Below are 17,693 nucleotides of genomic sequence, written 5' to 3'. Positions count from 1 at the left end.
TAGAAGATATTTTCATAATTCTTATACAAATTTAGATTGTTTTTAGGAATAAAAATCATTTTTTCTAAAATACTACATTTTAAAACCTTTAGAAACCTCTCATTTGAACACAAATGTAATATAATGAATTATTTTTTCAATTATTTCACTTTTTCTAAATCTTTTAATGTAGAGCGAGTTTTTTTCCTTCTCTTCTCATTTGTAATTTACTATTTAACATGCATTTTTTTCATTCATTTCAAACATTTGTATTCAACAATAGAATTATTAAAAATAATACAATAACACAGTGAACTACTAAAAATTGACCTCTCAGAAATAATGAACACGCAATATTTTTTAAGTTACAGTATCCTACATACGGCATTAGCATCTTTGCGATTTGTAAATGCGTATGATCAAAAGATGACACGATTGATAGCTGCTTTCGTCCGGTGGCTGCTTGCTATTTATTAGCGGCTATGCTTTCCACTTCATCACTTGGGTGCTGCTTGTTCAAACATGTTTGTTAGTTTTTGACTTACGTTCTGCAAAATAATATTTCTGGGGGAGGGTCTGTCTCTGTGCGGCCCTGTAGCAAATGGGCCGCAGCCCGGTGGTTGGAGACCACCGAATTAAAAGGTTAATACGTAACAAATTTACTGTGTAATTTTCGTGTTTTTTTAAACGCCCCGCACACGCAGTCAAGAGCGAGCGCTTCTCATTTGTCAGTTTGGCAAGAGAAAAACGTCAAAGATAGCTTACCAGCCGATGCTTATCTTGCCTTCCTTGCCTGATGCAGAGCCTGGTTACACAATGTGAGGGGAAGAAGAAGACAAATATGCCCGCTCATCTATGACAAGCGCTTTCGAAGGCTCCCTTGAAGCTGTTTTCACATTGTTTAGGAGCCATTCTGGCTGTTACGTTAAATTCAATGTGTCGACATGGGACCTACTTCCGTATTCATTCATAACAACGCGGCTGTTTCTGGAATCTGTGATTGGGTAGGGTACGTAACTTCCGCCTGGCGACTACACGTGACACTACAAAGACATTAATCGTTCGTTTTCCGAATTAAAGAGATGTTACATTTCAATAGATAACACGCACTGTAAACGGTATTTTTGTTTGCGAAAATTAAAACATTGTCAGACTTCTATTAGACCACACTTCATTCACAAAAAGTTATTCGATTTGTGATTGGATGAACATAAACATCCGCCTACAAGTACAACGTACTTCCGTTTCCGCCTTAAGTCGCGACTCGCGGAGGGATATACAAGTACAACTATTTTCACTTTATTGCAACTCGTTATCCGCGTTGTTGCCAATGATGGTTACGCGGCGCAACAGGAAACAACATTGATCCATCCGCTAGTCTGTCTAAAATAGTCACAAATACGGTTGACTGTTATCGCGGGGGAAGAAACGGCGATGAGGCTCGAAGAACGTGAAGGCATGCGGGGGATCGGGAAAAATGCACCGCACACACAAGTCGGCTTCATAAGCTTTTATTTACATGCAATAGTGCTCCAGCTCATGTAGGCACACACAAACAAAGAAAGTCAGGCTACACTGTGAATTTCCTTCATTTTTGCAGGCACAAGAAAGGCGTAATACTTGTAAAACAGTGAGGTGAGAAATACTGACACCTGTCAAAGGCGGCTATTTTGGTAACGAAGCAGGCATGGATTCAGCTTATCGGCGACTGATAGAAGGATGTCCACAATCCCGTTCAGTGACATGAAAAAATAAATAACTATACAATATATCATCTTTTTCACACAATGTGGCATACGCTCGCTAATAGCTTGTTAATGATGCGGTTATTGCTATACATAAATCGATAAAAAGCGTTATTGATGGATCCATAAAGACGGTGGGGAATGAGCCACGTGCCAAGTGCTGATTAAAAGAAATGGCCAAAAAAAAAGTTAAATGGGAAAGCCTTTTTCCCCTAAAGTTTGGATCAAATTTTGAGGGGGGAAAACAATTTAATAACTTTTTTAATAAATACAAAAAAAGCCGAATTTCAAATAAGGAAATAATTTGGAATTCTGGATGTTTTTGTTGATAAACATTCAATACAAAATTCTAATTTAATTTTAGACATAAGTTAAATTTTTTTTAAATTTTGAATTAAATGTTGAAAAATGCAAAACTGCAAAAAAAACCACATTTTTTTCTAAAAGTTGTTTGTAATGAAAGAAATCTTCAGAATTATTAATAAAAAAAATTAAAAATCTGAAAAAAACAAATGGCATTTTTCTTCCATTTCTTTTCATAATTTAAATAAAACAAAAGCTAAACAACTGAGAATTATGAATAAAATTTGCATTATTTAACAGCTCACGTGACAAAAGGGAGAATATAGCCTCTTTCAATATGAAAATAACCTTATATACAGTTATCACACATTAACATACAGTATTTACAAAGGCATAAATACATAAATATCTGTGGTACAAAAATAAATAGATTTCTCTTTAGACAGTCTTTTTTTTTCTTCTTTTTTTTACGCGTACGTTGCTTCACTGGGCGGGACGTCTGCTTCCTGCACGGCGTCTTGGGACTGCGGCGGCGTCGTGGCAATGGACGACGCCGACGACGTGGTGAAAATTCCTTCGTCTTCCAGAGATACGACGGCTGGGAAAGACGCCAGTTCTGCGTTTAGAAAGAGAGAAAGCTGTCAGGGGAAGTTGGGAGGGGAAAAAGCGAAAGTCGGTCAAACTAAAATGTCAGCTATGAGCGTGTTTGACGTTCCTGGCCTTATATGTGGCCCACAGAGGAATGTCAACCAAAGAACAACAGCAGCTGATTAGAAGCACATGAAGACAAAGCAGACACTGCTGACGTCATCTTACTGCGATACAACAAGTGAGCAACTGCAAGTAATCATTGGACACTTGATTCATAAAAGATACAAAAGCTCAGTTTGGTAGTCATTTCATTTTGTACTGCGATATTTAAAATAAGAAAATAAAAAATACTTTTTTTTAAAGTAACACTCAGAATAACCTAAGAATTTTTTTTTTTTTTTTTTGACATCATAGTGAAGTAAATAGTGGACTAAAATAAAATAAAGATCTACAATATACTGATATATTTGTAAATGTTAATGTCGAGAAAAACACATTTTTGAAAAAAATAAATCTATGTCCAAAACTTTGTATGCAGCTGTGGTTGTTTTTAAAGTGCTTGTTTTTAAAGTTGAGTTAAATGCAATATTAGATAAAAAAAAAATATATATACATTATTTAAATTACTTATTCACATTTGTAGTTTATTTAAAGAAAATGTGTTTTTTTTTAAAAGCTCAGATAGAAAACAGAAAAAAAATTATGTTTTCTTTACAGGACCTTTTTTTGAAAACATTGTTAAAACAACATTTTGAAAATGAAAATTTGTCTCAAAAAGTTCATAAACCTGAGAAAATGAAGAACTAGCAAGTAATAAAATCAGATTTATTATTATTTAGAAACTTATTTCCTATTAAGATTCTTATAGTTTTTGGGTGAAAAAAGAATTAGAGATAAAAAAAGATTTGTTTTAAAAACAAGAATTAAAATAATGCAAATGACAGGTGTTCAAAAAAAAAAAAAAAAAATCCAAAATTTGTAACCATTTTTTTTTTTAAAGAAATGACAATTTCAGAAACAAATATGTAATGTCTTTCGAGGGTTTACTTTGACAAAGCCCCTCTCCTGCCTCATCCTCGTCCCGCATGGACTCCCGCTCGCCGTCCAGGTGACCGGAAGACCCCAGGAGCCACTGCGAGGGATCCTCGGCCATCCTGAACGCCTGCTCGGGATCTCTGAAGGGGGGAAAAAATTGAATCAGTGAAAAGAGCCCAAGGCTATCAAGGTACATTGGCTGGCCCGTGAATGTTACCTGGCGCAGAAATGGTACCCGTTGGCGAGTTCCTGTGGCAACAAGGTGTCGCACTCCATGTCCATGTCCGCCTCCTCCTACAACAAATGCCACCCCGTCAATAAAGGATCATTATCATTCCTGAGAATTTGGGTAGTCTGAGGATGGTCGTACCCGGTGGAGGCCGTGGGCCAGGTGCCCGTGATGGTGGTGGGCTTTGCCGGTGTGCCCGTTGGGAGGGTAAAGGGCATGCGGAACAGCCAGGTGGCCGTCAGCGGGGCAGCGCCCCACCAGGGCCAAACCCTGCAGGGGCACCATGGTGTACTGGCATGACGACGACACGGGGGCGGCCACGGCCGGGAAGCACAAGTCTGACGTTTGTTCTGGGAAGGAAATGCACAGAAAGCCTCGTTTTCACTTGTCTCCTTTGGAATTTTAACAACTGGCGTCACTGAGGTTTTTTTTTTTGTTTTTTTTTTAAATTAAAAACAATTAAGTTCAAGACAATTTGTCTCTAAAGAAATGTTGTCACTCCAGTAAAAAAAAAGTCAGGCAAATACATTTTAAAGAAAAATAATTGCTTTTTTACAATTTTGAGTAAAAATAAAAATCATTTAAAAAATGGAATTCAACTTTTGTTACTTTGATCAAATAATTTAAAAAAGTTTTCAAAATCCCCAAAGAAATTTCAAATACACATTAAGATTTTAACATTTGTCTTTTTTTTTTTTTTTTTTTCCCCAATAAGGAAAAGTCATAGTTTGAAAAAGTCAATCTTCTGGGAGTAAAGTCGGACTTTTGACAAGAGAATTTTCTAAATTCCCACATGACCCTAAAGGCAGCAAACCCCGGGCGTACATTTAGAAATAATGCTAATTATTGTTCTTTTTTTTTTCTCCCGTTCCCTGAGCGGGCGGCGTCTTACTCTGCTTGGCCCAGGCCCTCCACAGGCAGAAGGGGATGAAGGCCACGATGATGAAGACGAAGGCGCCCAGGACCACGCCGACGATGAGGTAGGGCAGGTCGCCGGGCCGCGGCACCAGGCCGCCCGAGTGTCCCGTCTCCCGCTCGGGGCCCTCGGAGGGGGCGGGCCTGTGGTGGTGCGGGCGGGCCTTGGTCTCCAGGATGACCACGTTGCCGAAGTCGCTCTCGCCCTTCTCGTTGAAGCTCTGCATCTTGATGTCGTACGCCGTCTCGGGCTGCAGGTCGCCGATGGAGTGCCAGTAGCGGTCGCCCTCCACCACGTCCTTCTTGTAGTCGCTGTCGTTGTCGCTGTCCGTGGGCCGGTAGTAGATGTAGAAGCCATATATGGGCGTGTTGTTCACAGGAGTGTACTGTGGACAAAAAAAATTTTTAAAAATCACATTTATTCGGATTTCATTCCGCAAATGTCAAAATTGTCAATGATTATTGACCTATTTTATTTTATTTTTTTTTAAATCTTGCACCCATATAAAAAAAAAAGAAAAAAAACCCTAATACTAAAGCTATTAAAAAAAAAAAAAAATGAAGCATTTTTCCAAAAATAAAAACGAACTAAAATGAAAAATCCCAAACTATTGTAAGCCTGCCTTCATGTCATAAATAAAGCGTGAATGTCCTTACCGTCCACTTAAGAATGATGGTGGTCTCATTGATGGCTTCGTTGTAGGTGATGTAGGGTCCGTCCACGGGGCGTTCGTGGGTCCTCCCGCCCACCACCGTGTACGCCTTGGAGGGGGCGCTGGGCGGGCTGGACCCGATCACGTTGACCGCCACCACTCGGAACTTATAAGACGTTCCTACGGGGGCGGGGGAGGGACAACGGCGTTAACCGCGTTTGCTTTCAAAGGACCCCCTCCGCCGATTGCCGCCGGGCGGGGCCGACCTTTCTCCAGGCCGGTGATCTCCACGGAGAGCCGCGAGGGCGGGATGTTCTCCACCGCCGTCACCCAGTCCTCGCCCGCCTTCTTCACCTTCTTGTACTCGACGCGGAACGACTGGATGGGGAAGCCGCGGTTGCCGCGCGGGATCCACGTCACGTACGCCGAGGTCTCCGTCGCCGTGGAAACCGTCGGCTTGTCCGGCGCCTCGGGAGCTGTGCCGAAGAACCGGAGTGTAAAAAATAAATAAATAAATAAATAAATAAATAATCAAACATGAGATTGGACGGATCAGGACTAGACTTACAAATTTGGCAAGGAAAGGTGTTAAAAGAAATTCCTGGAAACTTTCCATGGGGTCGTTTTTTTTAATTGCTTTCCATTTCATTTCTGTTATAAGCAGCACCTTATCTAATAGCCAAAATGATGCATTGAAATTCTCTTTAATTGCATTGTCAGTTCAATATATTAGTCGCAGTTAACTCCCATGGAAACTTTGCAGTTAGTTCGGGTTAACGTTCATGCCACTTACTGCGGGAGCTCATCCAGCAGACAGAAGTGAAAGAGAGACTGACAAAAGTGCATATTAGTCAAAGAGGACTTACAAGTTAGTGCGGCGCGCGAGTGGAGCGGCACTTACGCGAAAGGCTCGGCGACGGGACCGCGGGAGTTTTCGGCAGATCGTTATGACCTCCCAATCCTTTACGACCTGAAAGGCACATCGAGATTTTAAGTGGGGCGGGGGGGGGTTAAATGAAGTGCAAAGTGAAATGTTTCGCTAGCCCGTCGATTGCCTTTTGCATTGCGTGCTAGCATTAAGCGAGCTAACCTTCCCAAAGCAAAGCTATGTGATTGTTTTAAATACACAGAGTGTAATTCTCTTTGTTTTATGTTTAGTTTGACAGTAGACGTCAACTGGGCGTGACATTGAACAATACAATCCCAATATAAAGTCAGAACGGCACTAGAACTCAATAGCTCGTTTCGCATTGTGTGCTAGCCTTAAGCTAGCAGCCGTAGCCAAGGTACCTTTCCCCGTCCTGAACGTCATCATGGCCGGCTGGCCCAAGCCGGCGCAGTTCTTGGCGGCCATCTCCACCTCGTACAAACTGTCCGGCTGCAGCTTGGCCAGCGTCAGCTTGTGCAGGGAGCCCGAGATGCTACTGGACGTCCACTCGGCCGACGGGTCGCCCACCTGCCACGAAAGATGCGCAAGGGTGAACGTTTTGAAGAGATACTTGCGAGAAAAAAAAAAAAAAAAAGACAGGTGAAAGTAGAAGTACAGTGAAAAACAAAGCATGTAAAGCTGTACAGAAGATATTGAGCTGTATGTACTGTTGTGCTAGTACCTTTAAGAGGCGGGGCTTTTTCATCGACAATTACCCCTTTTGTAAACTTATCGCATTGGAAAATAGCATCACGACATATTTGTACTTATTTCCTACCTTTCTGTACTTGATCATGTACTCCAGCACGGGGGCCCCCCGCTCGTGCCGCGGCCGCCACGTGAGCTCGTAGTAGTCGGCTTTGCCCGTGCGGGGCTGGCTGAGGATAATGGGCGCCTCGGCGGGCAGAATCTGACCCGGTAGCGAGGCGCAGTCCAGAGGCAGCGTGGCCCCCGCCGCCCCGGGCCTCACGGGCGGCTGCTCCCTCAAAACTTTATCCGGGCTGAGCGGGCGATACATGGAGGGCAGCTTGACCCTGGGCGGAATCCCTGCGGAGACAAATGGGGATTATCAGACAAATAAACGACGCCTGGAAATAATCGGCGGCGGCGGCTAACGAGTCGAATCGGCGGCGGCGGCTAACGAGTCGCCCACCGGTGGAGATGGTGATGAGTCGAGCGGACGCCTGCGAGCTGCCCACGGCGTTTTCCGCCATGCACTGGTACAAGCCCTCGTCCTGCGGGCCCACGTTGGAGACGCGCAGCATGCGCGACGTGAAGCGGTGGCGCGGCGACGGCGACAGCGGAACGGCGTTGTGCAGCCACGTGACGGCGGGCGCCGGCTTGCCGCGCGCCTGGCAGGCCAAGCGCACCGTCTCGCCCAACGCCGCCTCCTGCTGCTGCAGCTCCACGGCCACCTGAGGAGGCTCTGGAGGGACGTGTGGGAAAAAAAAAAAAAAGTGGTTATGGATTCACCGGTTTTGCCGCTGATGACATGATGTCACGAATGCCCCAAAATTGAACATTTTCCAACAAGGGGAATAAATTCAGCACGTGTGCGTCAAGGCAGAGTTGATGGTTGACTTCTTGTGAATTGAGGAGGGGGTAAAAACAGAGCTCATTACTGCGGAGTCCGTGACTCGATTCGAGGCAGCTGCTCGAGAGGGGCTGTGACAACATATGCGGAAAATCTGTGGAAAAACACTCATCCATAACTTGGACAGGAGACAATGGAGATGTCTGTCTGCGCAAGCGAGGGGAAATTGCTACGGCGGCGGCGGGGTATTTTTCGGAATGCGCCGCAATTACCGATACCGCTGATTGTCTCCTGGGTTTGGGATTGTTCATTATTGTTAGTTTTGATTTCAGTTTGCCTTTTGTTTTTTTTTAAAATCAGTTAGTGAAGGTTTTAGTGTTCGTTTTGTTTGACAAAATGGCCGTCCCCTGAGATGGCTAAAACGGGTGAATTTTGATGCTTTTAACTCATATTCCATCAATGCAATTTATCAGAATGCCATGTTTAGACTAGTATAGGCGCATAGAATGATGCAAAAACATTTATTGGGTTGACTTCCTCTTTAAAAGCTTACGCATGGAAAGGATTGACAAAGACTAAAATGAAGGACATTTTCAGTTAATATATACTTTCAGTCAGTTATCTTTTTTTTTTTTTTAAGCACTCGTTTTTATTTTATTTCGTAAAACAAAAACGTTTTCTTCAATTTTAAGTCTTCATTATTTCATGACCTATCATAACCTTGCTTGTAGTTGGCCATCCTGCGTAGTCGGGCTGCTCGATTATGAAAAAAAATATGAATCATGATTATTTTGGCGTTCATTGAAATCACGATTATTCAAACGATCAGTAATTTTTTGGGGACAAAACAAGAAAATGTTTAAATGCAAAAAAATATAGTAAGTTCCTTTTGGACCAAACATTAAAGTATAAAATTAGTTCTAATCACGTTTTTAAAAAAGGTTGAAATGATTTTCTTGTGTAATCAAACATAGTGTAAATATTAATAATCGTTTTTTTACGATTATGCCAATTTTGTCATCGTGGAGCGCAATAATCGTAATTGTAATTGACTTTCGATTAATTGCACAGCCTTACTGCATGGTAGATCAGGATTGAAACACTGAAAGGTTGGACATGTGCATTCAAATGTTTAGAGAGGGTCAAATTGGACAAATAGGCTACTTTGGACTCATGGCTTACCAAACACTTGCACGTCGTAGAGCACGGCGGCGGCGGCGGCGACGGCGGCGCCGATGCCGTTGTCGGCCCGGCAGGCGTACGTTCCCGAGTCGCCCTCCGCGGCGGCGTCGATCAGCAGGTTGCTGAGCAGGAAGCGGGTGTTGTTGTGCACGCGCAGGTCCTGGCCGTCCTTGGCCCACGTGACGTGCGGCGTCGGGATGCCGCTCGCCACGCACTCCAGCACCAGCCGCTGGCCCCTGGTCACCATGATGGAGCGCGACGCCGGCGGGTAGATGATGCGGGCTGCTTCCGACGTGGAGCCTGGGGGGAGGAACAGGGAAAAAAAAATAAAATAAAATAAGACATCGGGTGCTCAGTGCTTAGAATTTCCTGCTTGTAATTGACATCGCAATGTTCTTCCTTTGAGTGCGGTCCAAGCGTTGAAAAGAATTATGGCAGCCAGGCAACATCAAATGAGGAAACGTCACACTGAACTGGCAAGTGTGCCACATGTGCGCCGCACGTGTCCTACGGCGCAAATTTATAGCAAATACAGAGCCCCCCCTCCCGCCTATTCGCGATTCACTATTGACGAATGCCGCTATATTGGGATTTGAAAACCTGAAAGGGCATAAGACGAAATGTGAAAATAGTACAAACTCTATATGTTAGGGGAGAGGTTAGTTTACCCTCAGTCGTTAGTGGAAGTTGCAAAGAGTCAAGGACCGAGCGAGCCCTGATGTCAATAGAGAAAAACGTGAAAAGTAATTGACGCTGCCCCTGAAAATCTTTGTAAAAACGCAACTCGACTTAAAAAAAGAAATGGCGTACAAATGGTTTGATTTCTTCGGGGGGATGCACATGTAATTTCCGCTGGCAACCCAGGCTAAACTTGGCTCCTCCTCATCCTAAAAAAGCTTGTCTCATTTGAGTTTAGGCTTATAATAGTTGTGAATATTTCATTAGTTTTGACATTTGTTTTTTTTTTAAATTCTGTTATTTTAATTCTGTTATTTTGAATTTGTTTTTAGAGTGGCTTAGCTTCATTTTAGTTTTAGAGCTTTATTTTTTTTTTTTTTTATTACAAATGGAGTATTTATCGAGTCCAAGATCAAACAAAGGTCACCAAGTATTGCGTAATAAAGTTTACTACAATTCTGAAATAACAGTCATACCGATATTTGAAATAAAAAAAATAAAAAATGTATGAAATGAACCTTTTTCAGTTAGTTTTACCAGGTTAAAATGGAGTTACAGTGATTTCATTTCTAGTTTTTGTCAACCATAACAACCTTGGTCGAGACGCGTCATTTCAACATACTTCCTTGATACCAATGACGGTACTACTTTCACTAGTTTGACCTTAGATCTGGCGACTTACGGCGTATGCGCAGGCGGTCGGCCGAGGAGGACGTCTTGACCTCCTGGGTGACGGGGTTGTAAGCGGCGCACTTGTACGGGCCCTCGTCCTCCCGCGTGGCGTTGGCGATCTGCAGGTTCCCCGACGGCATGATGAGGTAGTTCCCTGTCGGAGGAGGGGAAAACGGCTCGAAAAGTCATCCTACGGCCAAGGACCAACGTTAATAACGCATGAGGCAGATGTGAAAACAAAGGCGGCGGCCGTATTCGCGTGAGCTTTAAGCCTTTTCCCTGCGGGGCTATTTTTACGGCGGGGTGTGGAAACTTCCTAGCGAGAGCATTTTTTTTTTTTTTTTTTTTGTCGTCCAAACCCTTCTACGTGGATGTAAATAATACTAAAGGAAAAAAAAAAAAAAAAACTTTAGGGTGCAGTTCAAACCAGAGTGGCGCAGCCTCGAGGCGAGCGTTCAGCTCATTGAAACGCTCATTTCCTCGCAGATAAGCTATCAGGAGCTACAGCTCGCAGGCATTATTAGCATACCAGCCCGCAAAGCGCGGCCCGCTTTTCTTCTCGTCCAGGCAACTTTCGATGTAAATACTTTGAAAAATAAACAGCCCGCAATTGCCATGTTTGAACATTCTTGAGATAATCCGCCTTATCGGCGCTTTCCATGCCGGGCTGGGAGAGCAGCGCGACGGCATTCCGGCAAATTACGAAGACAGCGGCGGGAAGTGGGAGTGATGAGGGGAAAAGTGGGCGGGGCAAACCTTTGGACGTCTCCAACCATTCCTGCTTGACGCTGTAGCGGACCTGCGCCTTGGGCTGGCTCTCCGGGAGGTGACACTCGATTACGGCCGTGTTGCCTTCGTCCACCTCGATCTCCTGATGGTCGTCGGGCTCGAAGTCGCGCAGCTCTGGGAAGAGAAGTCGGACGGGGGTCACGTGTTGTCAAAAAAAATCATCCGCAGCCTAGCTCACATTCAAGGCTGACAGCAGCATTCAAAAGAGCGTCAGGAGATTTCTGGCACGTACTGGCTGCGTCCTACACGTGACAACAATTACCCGCGTTCTTCAACTATCTGGGCTATCGTTTCCAAGGGTGTGATGGCTGAAATGCTGCGAATTGCTGACTTAGTCCAAGAAATAATCACATGTACGGTCACTTTGTTCGTTTCTGTCGTCTCAGTGCACCCCAAAACTCAATTTGCAAGATTTTGTGCGGAAAATTGGCGAACTCGACTTCCCAAAGCCTTAAAAGTCGTCATTATCAATCCTGACAAACATTATACTGGGGCCAGCTCACGTTCTGTGGGAAACACGGGAGGGAGTGGGATTACCGGGGCGGGGGTGGGCGGAGTCTGCATGTGCCGCCAGAGTCCCGCAGACACACAGTCTGCAGACACAGATCTGACCCTTGAACCCTTAAACCCCCTGCCAGAGGCCTGGCGGAGAGGTCAGAGGTCAGACCTGTCCGCACTATAGGGTTTCAGGGACATAGATCCAGTTTGGGTTTGGGGAGGAAGCGGCACTCGCTGCTCTCAAGAGGCCGGTGAAAAAAAAAGCCGGGGGGGGGGGTGATGGAAGGAGACGATGAAGACAACGCGTTTTGTCTATTATTTTTCCAGAAGAGCTGTATGATGTATCCTTTACAAATCATGACCCCCCCCCCCCCCCGCTCCATTCTTTTCCCCGGGAAGGTGTGTTGTTCTTGGCCGGTCGCTGGCCCGTCGCGGTGATTTACTCAAAGCCAAAGAACAAACGGCGTTCTCTGCAAGACGGCGCTTGATTTACTCGCCGGGCCGCGCTGTCTTTTCTGCCGGAGCTATAAAACGTGGAGGAATGATGCAGTGGGGGAGGTGGGGTGGGGGGTGGGGTGCAAAAGGCACACCTTCCTGCAGCCAAAAACATGTCAGGCTAAGTGCTGTGAGCGCTCCATTTGCAAAATCAATCAGGTGGTGTTTTCACAGCCGCCTCCCTTCCCTCATATCTGCTCACCTTCCTCCGCCCACATTCTTGCGCGCATATGGGCGCCTCTCAGGTGCGTGCGTGCGTGCGTGCACCGCAGGATTGATTGCCTTCATAAAGCCGAGCGGACCTCCCGCACCGGAGGGCCTGCTTGGCAGAGGCCCGCCTTAAATCCTTCATCTTTATGGATTCCCAATCATAGCGCAGAGGGTAGCCGGGGAATCAAAGTACCCCCATGGCCAAAAGGAAAAAAAAAAAAAAAAAACACACACACACACACGGAGACGGGAGCAGGCACGTACGCGCTCCCTATGGAGCAACTCCCTTGGAGTTCAAGGCCTGGCCGATGGTGATGACATAGTTGGGGCTGACCTTTTTTTTTTTTTTTAATCGTAATCAGTCAGAACGAGACAAGAGAGGAGAATGTGGGCTTCCTGTTTCCTGTAATGTATCCAAGTGGAGACTGTGGAGTATAAGAGGGCAGCACCCAAGGGGATACAAGGAGGAGCTTTTTTTTTTTCTTTTTTTTTGTCTAGATCCCTTATTTGCATATTTATCATTATGTTAAGACACAGCACTTTGCAACTAACAGCAATGGAATAGGGCAATTTTGTCCAAGAGGAGACTGTGGGCATCAAAAATGTGGTAACACCGTTGCAATTAGGATGACATCACATTCTTGTGTCCTTATTTTGGTTGTTTCTAGCCATGTCGTGAATTTACTTCTTGGGGAGGAAACATTTTATGCAAAAGGAGACTGCGGGCGGCAAGAGAGCATTGCTGTGGAGTGTGATAGTATGGTAGAGTTCACAGTGACATAACATAAGTGTGTGTGTGTCTACTTTGGCACTTCTAGCAGCACTTCCTGTATTTACTTTTCAGTTAGGAGACCATTTTTGTTTTTTCCAAGAGGAGACTGTGGGCAGCAAGAAAACAGCACTGTGAAGTCTGATAATACTGCTGCGTTCAGAATGAGATCACATTTGTGTCTTTTCATTTTGGTCGTTTCTAGCCACGTTTCCTGTATTTATTTCTCAGGAAGGAAACTCATTTTATCCGAGAAGAGACTGCGGGCGGAAACAAAACAGAGTGCCGTGGCGCCTAAGAATAAAGCAGATTCCAGGGTGACGTAATACAAATGCGTGCGTCTATTTTGGTTACTTGTAGCTGTGCTTCCTTATTTACTTTTCAGCAAGGAGAATTGTATCCAAGAGGAGACTGTGGGCAGCAAGAACTCTGACCTCCGCAGCAAAGTCGGTGACATGTAATACTGAGGCATCCAGGGTAGATGTGCATGTGCGGTCATGGCGGCTATTCCTCGCCGCGTTTCCTGTATTTACTTCTTGATCAAGACAATTCATTTGATCCATAAGGAGACTGTGGGCAGCTGTGAGTGTCATAATACTGCAACTTCCCGGATTGTGTTTTCCTATCTTGACAAAACTGATAAGGAACGGTAGGAAGGAGAAAGTGGCGAGGAGACAGAATGTGACAGCCAGGTCTCATCTTGCATGGTGATCTTGTCTCGACTGGCCCTGAAACGCCTCCCGGTGTCTTCATCATCATCATCGCCATCAACATCATCATCGTCGTTGTCATGGCGTCTGACAGCCTCACGCATGGCATCACATCACGCACGACTACCTATTCGAACCTCATCACGGGGGCCAGCTGTCGGGCCCGATGGAGAGCAAATGGGGGTTGGAGACTACTCGCCAAGTCCTGGTCCTTCTTCCTGTTCCGACTGGCCCCCGGTGTACCCCCCCCCCCCCCACCCTCCCATCCCTCCATTCCTGCGCTTCAGGTTACACGGCTTCAGGCCCCCTCGCAGTCCCAGGATGCATATCAAATGTAAGCTCGGAGCAGACTCAACCCCATTAGAGCAAGGCATTTAAAAAAAAAAAAAAAAAAAAGTTTGGAACAGATTGCTCTACAAGTATTCAAAAGACTTTCTGTTGGCTTTTTGAGTGGGGCGCAGGGGGTGCGCCAATTCTGTCAGGATGTTGAAGGTGCTGCATGGCTAATTGATTGAGGAGAATTGCTCTAAATATATATTCTGCCTTTTTTTTATGTATGGGCAGGTTTGCCAAGATGTTAAAGGGGGTGCACAATAAAAAAAAAATGCTTTGAAAGTATTCAAAAGGCTTTTTTTAAATTTTTTTTTTAACCATTCTAGGATGTTGAAGGAGTTGCACAGTATTAAAAAATGTGTGTGTGTGCGGGTGATGAAGGGGGTGCGCCAACTCTGTCAAGATGTAGAAGAGGGAGCTTTGAGTGTTTTCTTTGAGAGGAAAATACAACAACTTGTGTTTTTTGGACGTTCTTTGGGACAAACTGGGGGAAAAAAAAAAAGCAAAGTGTACTCTGTGCGCCGCGTGGGTGGCTACTCACTGGCTGCGGTGACGTCGGCGGGCACACTGGCCAGGGCCCCAACGCCGGTGGTGGCCACACACTGGTAGCGGCCTAACGTCACGTTGGACAGCGCGGCGATGAACAAGCCTGCGGGCCCCAGCGCCACGCCGAGGTCTCCGTCCAGAAGCTGCCGGCCGTTCAGGCGCCAGCTGATGGAGGCGGAGGCGGGCCGGGCGGCGCAGCGCAGGCTCACGCCGCCTCCCAGCTTCTGCACCACCGAGCCGGGCTCTTCGGTGAACTCTGGGACTTCGTCTACGCGAGTAAAAATGCTCATTAATAACGAAAGGGACATTTTGCAAACTTAACTCATCCTTCCATATGTCTCTACTTTATCATTATTGTGCAAACAAATTGCAGCTCATTTGTGACATATTGCAAAAAATATTTTTCACATTCAAATGTCAATTTCCATGACCAAATTCCCCAAAACGATTTTACAAATTCACTAAATCCTTCCACATTTCTGGAAAGAGCCAAACTTTTAAATACAGAGGAGGATAACATCACCAATCACACTGATTGGAGCAAATCTCATTATATTAGCGGAAAATGAGAATTGTAACAACTTTCTCACATTCTACCGAATTCCAGTTTGTCCGCTATTCACCATTGACACGCAATTTCGACAGAATTTGCATTCTCAAGTTTCAAGCAAATTGCTGTTGCAGCTGCCAGACGTGTTAACACGCCCTCCCTGCCAGTCGGAATATTTTGTCCTTGGCAACGCTTACCCTGCGCCAGGTGTTAGGAAAAACCCATGTCAGAAAGGCGTCCTTATACTTATAACATAAGGCAAGACTGTACAGCAATCTAAAGATCGACTTACCAGAGACAGAGGCGCTGCTCTGAAGGCAACATAGCAGCACTGCGCCCAGAGCGCACAACACGGGAGTGCTTCTTTTCCTCATCCACGGAGTCCAGTCGCGTTTTCCAGACATCTTCCATGCAACACCCCTCTGAAACGCACACATAAAACACAAAGGTTGAATTTATGCTCAAAATCGCAAAATGTCTTGACGTTAAAAGAGGGCATTAAAGTACTTCACGACGCCGATTGCGCTCCTTTTTTACGACCGAACAACAAAAGCTGAGGGAAGGCATGCGTGTGATGCTTCTTTACAAAGTGACATCGCCCCCAACTGGCATGGCATGGAGATTACACCTCTCTATCGCATTTTGGCAGGGGTATTAAGGACAGAAATGAGATGCGATTTTCCTCTTCCACCGCAAGTACACAAACAGACGGCCGTTGGGGAGGCATCCTCATCGGCGACCGCACAAATGAAGCCTTTCTTTGCTGACCCCGTCTACCTGCAACCCCCGCAGCCTCCCCTTACTTCCAGCTCATCAAAGAGGCTCCCTCATTCGGAGGCCTGTAACGCGATGCCTTCCTGCTCAGGTGTAACTGATACAGGTAGAGGGTCCCGGATGGGTGGGGGTTTGGAGGTAGGGATGAAAAGAAAAAAAAAAACAAAAAAAAAAAACAAGAGGGTGCATTGATGGGAGGTTTTTAGGGGTGGGAGTCAAGGTAACGAATGCAAACAAAAATCATCAATAGACTTCAAGACATCAAGCAAATAAATGCACAAACAAACAAACATGTCAAAAGGCTAAAACACATCAAGCTCACATATGCCAAACAAAACCACCAAGAGAACCGAAATCAAGTCAACACGCAAAACCGCCAATAGACCGAAAGAAGTCAACCTAAGTCATCCTAGCGAAATCTACCAACAAAATAGAAAAAGTCAAGGTAACAATTTCCTACTAAAACCACCGGCAAAAAAACAAACTAAGAAACTAAGCTAACCAATTCTAACTGAGCTTGCGTTACCCACGTGCAGCCATGCTAATACAAATAGTCAGCCTATTAATGGTTAATGCAGACAGAGTGTGCATCTTTTCTCTTCTCTCTCGTTGCTCACTGCCAAGTTTCCTGAATTCTTTCCTGTCAGGTTAAACTAACAACTTCCCGTCAGGATGAGGAGGGTGGTCCCCGCGCCTCTCAAACCTCCCTTTCTCCCCTTTCCCCCGGTACTGAACATGCGTAATATTCATACTGGGCTACGTGTTTGTCCGCTTATCTGTGATTAACGAGGCCGCCGGGACGCAAAAAAACAAAGAGAGGGTGAGGAAGACGAGCGGGGAAAGAGGATGGAAACTCTAAAGTCACGTTAAAACGAAGAGCTGATGGAAAAACTGTTGTCAACCAAAGCCAATAGTCAGACAAACGCGCACGCACACACAGGACCACACACTGTACGCCATTAATAAGAGCAATATTGGATTAGCGACCACCCTCCATCAGGCAAAAAACAACACATGCTGTAATAATCACATCATTTCCCCAGCCTGCTTTCACTTTTCTTCACACTAACGTTCATTTTTTTTCCCCTGCAGTTACAGGCATTTTTACGGCAATGCTGCTAACTCATTGCTAATGCTAAACAGCCTAAAGCAACAAACACCACTCACTTTAGTTTTTTTGTCACCTTAGCAGCTGCCCTTAATGCAAAGTGTCGTTTAGTATTATTTATGAAACCACTATAGTAATTACAAACGGAAAGTGATAAATGTTTGCCAGGTAACATGGTCCAAAGCTAACAAGTCAAGTGCTAATGCTGACAAAAACAACCAAAAGACTAAAGGGTAGCTAACAAATGCTAACCCAAAAATTCCAAACAGAAGCGAAGAAGTGAAGCTAACAATTGCTAAAAAAAAAAAAAAAAAAAAATCATCAACAACAGAACTTTATGTTCACCATGGAGCAGCACGCAATGACAAAAGCGCCCCCAGTGCTAGCTTGCCCATATTTGGAGATGCTTGTGATAGGTCTATTGCTGTTAGCACTCTGAAATCACCTCGCCAGTCCCACAATCCTTA

The 17,693-nt window shown here is 45.0% G+C and overlaps 1 protein-coding gene across 8 annotated transcripts in view; it reads right to left on the bottom strand.

Annotated features, from left to right (window-relative positions):
* Positions 1-1,474: 1,474 nt before the first annotated feature.
* boc (BOC cell adhesion associated, oncogene regulated) overlaps positions 1,475-17,693 on the bottom strand; it is a 44,817-nt gene continuing 28,598 nt past the window's right edge. For 6 of the 8 annotated variants that reach the window (XM_086020860.1, XM_086020864.1, XM_086020861.1 and 3 more), the window contains 16 exons: positions 15,637-15,766; positions 14,790-15,062; positions 11,201-11,347; positions 10,455-10,598; positions 9,095-9,394; positions 7,532-7,804; positions 7,157-7,425; positions 6,741-6,906; positions 6,352-6,420; positions 5,717-5,926; positions 5,455-5,630; positions 4,775-5,183; positions 4,024-4,232; positions 3,871-3,947; positions 3,666-3,793; positions 1,475-2,643 (listed from right to left, as the gene is read on the bottom strand). In XM_086020860.1, the coding sequence (XP_085876986.1) occupies positions 2,495-2,643; positions 3,666-3,793; positions 3,871-3,947; positions 4,024-4,232; positions 4,775-5,183; positions 5,455-5,630; positions 5,717-5,926; positions 6,352-6,420; positions 6,741-6,906; positions 7,157-7,425; positions 7,532-7,804; positions 9,095-9,394; positions 10,455-10,598; positions 11,201-11,347; positions 14,790-15,062; positions 15,637-15,748 (3,111 nt within the window). In that variant the 5' untranslated portion in view covers positions 15,749-15,766 and the 3' untranslated portion in view covers positions 1,475-2,494. The other 2 variants (XM_086020866.1, XM_086020859.1) reach the window with 2 other exon arrangements.

This window comes from Filicampus tigris, chromosome 21, assembly GCF_054856515.1.
Source record: "Filicampus tigris isolate MCC_2025a chromosome 21, RoL_Ftig_1.0, whole genome shotgun sequence".
Classification (NCBI taxonomy): Eukaryota; Metazoa; Chordata; class Actinopteri; order Syngnathiformes; family Syngnathidae; genus Filicampus; species Filicampus tigris.
This window is presented reverse-complemented; position numbering and strand designations above follow the sequence as displayed.